Here is a 5,208-nt window from a genome sequence, read left to right as displayed (position 1 = left end):
AGGGATCAAATCCTTACTTGGCCATGTACACCTACTGGGTGACCTTGAGCAATTCACCCTCTCTCAGACTCAGAGGGTGGCAATGGCAAACCCCCTCTAAAGAAACTTGCCAAGAAAACCCCATGATAAGGTCACCTCAGGGTTGCCATAAGTCAGAAATGACTTGAGGGCACACAACAACATCAAGAAAGACTAGTAAAAAGCTGCAGGATGTCAGTAGTTCAACTTGACTTTCTGTGTAGCCCATATGCTCCCTCTCCCCAGTTTTTCACTAGCATCCTATATAGCAAAGTGGATATGTGTTTCATGCAGTGCATCTGTTTAGACCAGAGCAAAGCTCCCTCAACATCCTTGCTGTGAGCATGTGGCAACTGTCAGATCTGCCTTTTGTGCGGGTGCCCTGGTAATGTCAGAGTGAGTCTGACATTTCTCTTGACATAGAATTTCTCCTGTTAGCTCACCCTGCTCTACTTAATATCATGACCTCAAAACACAGAAGTGTCACAATCCCTGCCAAGATAGCTTACTTGAGATGGGTAGCAAAGATGAATAGTAATAAGTAGCAGAACTGGGCTATGGTGGTTAGGAGCAGGGCAGGAATAAAGGTGGTTTAAAGGTGGAAAGAATATTCCGAATTGTTCATTTCCAGGTAAAAAAACAAATCAAAGCAGATTTTTAAAGGGAAACTCCATTGGAAAAAATAAAAGACCAGCAAGAATTTGGCACAGTTTTTTCCTAGTATTCAAATGTCTTGACATATTGTAGAGGAATTCTGCAGAGAAAAATGTGTGTGTGTGTGTGTTGTGCAAATCCACACCTATTTCAGCACAGAAAGCCAATTTCCTACACAAAAAAACATTGTATCCTTCACAGGAAACTTTCCGCATCGAAAGGTGGTGGTGCAGAAAAACAAAGTACTCTCTTTTCTCTGCAGAATAATGTTTTCACCACAGTTTGGGACATTCCAGCATGGGAAACATACTGCAGAGGAATATTTGTTTTCTTATTTAGTGGGGAGAAAACTATCATAACGATTCATCCTTAGCTGGTCCTCAGGGACTCTCCAGGATATCCAGTTATTATCTTTTTTTATGGGCTTTTCCCCCTTTGAAAAGATTGGAATGCCTCCCCTAAAGCTTAGTTACTGTTATTCAGCTAAAATATTCTAATATTTTTGATTCCACCCTTTTTCCTTTTGCCCTGCGCCAAGTATGGAATGGCCCACCTTCAGTTTGCCTCTGAATCTGAATTCACCTTTGAACTGAAGGAAACTGCCTATCCTTGGAGTACAATAACATCCAAGGTTAAGGACCATATAGTGTACCCAGGTATTGTTGCACTACATCTCGCATTACCCCTAGCTAGCATAGCTGGTAGGGATTGTAGCAGTTATTATTCAATAACATTTTTTTTTGGGGGGGGGGTACTTTTTAGATCACATCTCCCAGAATGTTCCAGCTAACATAGCAACTGAGAAAATGGCTAAAAGATATTAGGAGTTGTAATCCAAAACCTTCCTATCGTTACCACATTCTTCAGCAAGAAGATACATAATTCCCACCCCTGCAGTTGACTACTTTGTTAGATAGACCAGTGATCTGACTCAGTAGGATGCTGTTTCATAGTTTAGTATATTTTGGGCAAAATGTGGGATGTAAAGGCAGAAGTGGTTTGACCTTCTCTGTTCTTCCTGCCTAGGCACCCCTGGGGGTATGTGTAGTGGAACTAGAGCTTCCTGCTCGCTGGCTCTCTCCCCCATTGTCTGCCACCAGCCTCCACAAATCAGAAGATCTGAGCATCACTCCTCTCCGAGCTGAGCTGTACTACACCCTAGCACCCCCTTTGTCAGGGAAGATACCCAGGGAGTGCCCTCATGCACAGACCCAGGAAAAGTCACGACCTGGCAGCGAGGGGAGTAAGGAGAAGCTGCACTATGTGGGCCCTGTTGATATCCGAGTGATGAGCCCTCCACGGCGCCAGGAAGTCCGTCTGGATGACAATGTGATGGTCCGAGTCCCTGACATGGCCCTGCGTCCTGGACAGCTCTTCACCGCCACCCTCATCCTGCAGCAGAACTTTACTGCTGATCTGCTGACACTCCGGTGAGTTCCAAAAGCCAGTCCGTAGTACTTGTACGTTCATCTTCTTGACATAATTTGCCAATTCCAATAGATGACAAAGTAACTTCTAGAGGAACTACTCATATTCATCATCATACCCATCATCATCATGATACAGTAAAGGTAAAGGTTTTCACTTGACAAGATTGTCTAGTCGTGTCCAACTGTAGGGGCAGTGCTCATCTCCATTACTAAGCTGAAGAGCCAGCATTGTCAAAGACGACTCATGGTCATGTGGCCAGCATGACTCACGGAATATTGTTACCTTCCCACCAAAGTGCTACCTATTTATTTGCATTTTTACATCCTTTTGAACTGCTAGGTTGGCAGAAGCTGAGACTAGTGACAGGAGCTCATTCTGTTCCATGGCGTTTGGACCTCAGACTGCTGACCTGCCGATTTTGCAACTGTCAGAGTCAATGTCTTAAGTGCTGAGCCACTTTCATGTTAACTGTAACCATAATGAATGATTATGAATCACCATCATAAACAATAATGCTTAATATGAATCACCATCATAAACAATAATATTTAGTTCTTCCAAGCATTCCAAGTGCTTCAGTTACTTGTTGAGTTGTAGCCCTGACACAAGCCTTGGAGAACAAGCCATTGCAGGGTGGATCTAGCTCATGAGAGATCCCCATTCATCTTGGCAGTGATCCCACTGACTTTATCACTAATCAGTGAACAGAAAAAAGGATTCACACCTCCTTCCCATGTTCCCAGAGGGTGTGTGTGTGTGTGTGTGTGTGTGTGTGTGTGTGTGTGTGTGTAAGAAAAAGTAAATTAGCTCTCGGCAATCATATTGGGGCTGCATGCCAGTGGCAGGTGCCCTTGCCCTATTGGAAGTGCAATCCTTCCCATTATTGACATGCAGATACCAATATGTTTGCCTAGATTCAATTCAACCCTTGCAAAAATGCTCATGCACTCTAGATGTAAGTCAGCAGTATCCCCCTGCCCACGGAGGTGAGGTGTGGGGACAGAGAACTGAGACCGAGAGCCACTTAGTTCATGACAGAAGGAAAATTTGAACCAGGGATTTCATGATTTGTAATTCAGTTTCATTTCAATTTTGCTATGTTTCTTGTTTCAGAATCAAAGTGAAGAAAGGTCTACAGGTTCTGGCTGCTCGACCCACCAGGCCAGATGCCTGGACTGCAAAACTGGACAAGTTTAAGGGTGCCAAACACCACACTGCTCTTGTTACTTGTCGCCGTTCCATTGACAGTGGGTTAAACTGGCGGTAGGTGATGTAACCTTGGCAGCAGTAGTCACTGGAGGGGGGCTCTGCCCTTAGGAGATTGATAGATGGGATCAGTTCCTTATCTTCCCAAATCCAGCCAAACTGACTGGGTATTCATGGCTACTTTCTCTTTAGGGAGTTGCTGGTGAGGAGATGGAGGCCAGGAGAGGCCAGTGGGAGAGTGGTGCTCACACAGCTATGTAAAGAGGTGTCTCCATCCAGCATTTCTCAATCTGCCCCACTCCCTCCTTTCTTCCTCTTTGGGAAAGATGGCTGTTGCATGCTGCTGGTTGGAGGCACCCTGAGTACAGTATGACTCCTGTATCTGTGGTGGATCCATACCCAGGATTATTGCAGATAAACTGAAACTATGTTTAGCAGCAAACATTATATTTCTGGTGGAGGTTGACCATAGCGATGCACTGGAGAACCTCCAGATGCCTAGAGAGACATTTCCCCGCAGATTCGGGTTAAATGAAACCATGGTTATGGTACCTGCAGATACAGGGATCATATTGTATCTCTAAATGATGCTGCGCAATATATGTCGCACAGTACCTTTTCCCCACTTTATCAATGGAGAAGAACAACAGAAGAGCAACTGGATGCTGCCATTCGCAGTGGGTGGTTTCTGTACTATTGGGAGCAGTGAGGCTTAGTTTGGATTTCCAAAAAGCTATCCAAGTTAATGAACCTATTTTGGGCTAGGACTCAACAGCTTGGATTGCTTCTTTGAAGTTTGGTCTAACTCCCCTTCCCAAGATATAGAAGACACCTGCTGATCAAATGACCACACATCGTGCTGACACAGGAGCCACCTGCCATCACTGGGAGCCACTGCATGAAGATGCTTTTCATCCAAAATTCACTGTGCTCTTCCTGCTTTGGAGCAAGAAATCTCACCAGTGCAGTTTCCCCAGTTTGGCTCAGCATGGCTGGCCTCTTGCCACACTCACTGTAAGCTGATGTGTTCACAGCCAGGATGGGAGCAACTGTATGAACTGAAAAAATAGTATTCTGCTAATGTTGGGACTTTGGCACTCTGTGACTTAAGATCATGCCTGAGAGATCTAGGTAACTGTAGTCCAAACAAAGGTAACTTTCCCAAGCTTTGCTGAAGATAAATATACTGGACTCTTGATTGCACTAGGAAGTTCTATGATCTGTTTGTCCATCTGGGCTCTGGTTAGCCCTCTGTTGTTTATTTTTTGTTATTTCCATGTAGGGCAGCAGATTCTCCAGAGTTCTTGTATCTGGATTTCATGGTGGAGAACAGCACAGGGGGCCTGTCTTCTACACGTCCTGTCACCTGGCAAGTGGAATACCCTGGCCAGGACCCAGAAGCTGAAAAAGACAAGATGGTATGGGAGATCCAAGTGTCAGAACGAGACGTGCGGGCCTTGGTTCCCTTGGTGAAGGTGAGGCCTAGAGTTCCTGTCTTTCCCTCACTCATGTGCTATCAGAGTTTACAGTAATGCTGGCGTCTCATGCTTTTACCATGCTCTATCCTCTACAGGAGCAGGAGATTGTGAACACCGCACTCCTAACAGGAATCCTTCACTCAGTGCCAGTGAAGCTGATTGTGGTAGAAACAGGTGGAGCAGTCTTTGAGGTGACTGAGCAGATGGGCTGTGAGTCTTCTAACAAGCAGGTCTTGCAGGTGAGAAACTGGGATGCCTCACAGAGGACATTTTTCCTTCTTTGTGGCCAGTTCCAGGATCAAAATCTACAATGCTTATTAAGAACGATCAAAGAATCTGGTAGAATATTAAAGACCAGCAGGTTTTTGTTCAGGTTTACCTTTCATGGGCATGACTGCCTTCATCACCTATATGTGGGCTA

General features: G+C 45.0%; 1 protein-coding gene across 1 annotated transcript; it reads left to right on the top strand.

The window, feature by feature from the left end:
• Positions 1-1,698: 1,698 nt before the first annotated feature.
• LOC121917919 (transmembrane protein 132A-like) lies at positions 1,699-5,204 on the top strand (the record flags this gene model as incomplete). Its single annotated transcript, XM_042444035.1, has 4 exons — positions 1,699-2,102; positions 3,217-3,366; positions 4,592-4,784; positions 4,883-5,204. Coding segments are annotated over 4 exons (1,069 nt in total), but the record flags the coding sequence as incomplete, so codon positions are not given.
• Between the last annotated feature and the right edge of the window lie 4 nt (positions 5,205-5,208).

This window comes from Sceloporus undulatus, unplaced genomic scaffold, assembly GCF_019175285.1.
Source record: "Sceloporus undulatus isolate JIND9_A2432 ecotype Alabama unplaced genomic scaffold, SceUnd_v1.1 scaffold_1693, whole genome shotgun sequence".
Classification (NCBI taxonomy): domain Eukaryota; kingdom Metazoa; phylum Chordata; class Lepidosauria; order Squamata; family Phrynosomatidae; genus Sceloporus; species Sceloporus undulatus.
This window is presented reverse-complemented; position numbering and strand designations above follow the sequence as displayed.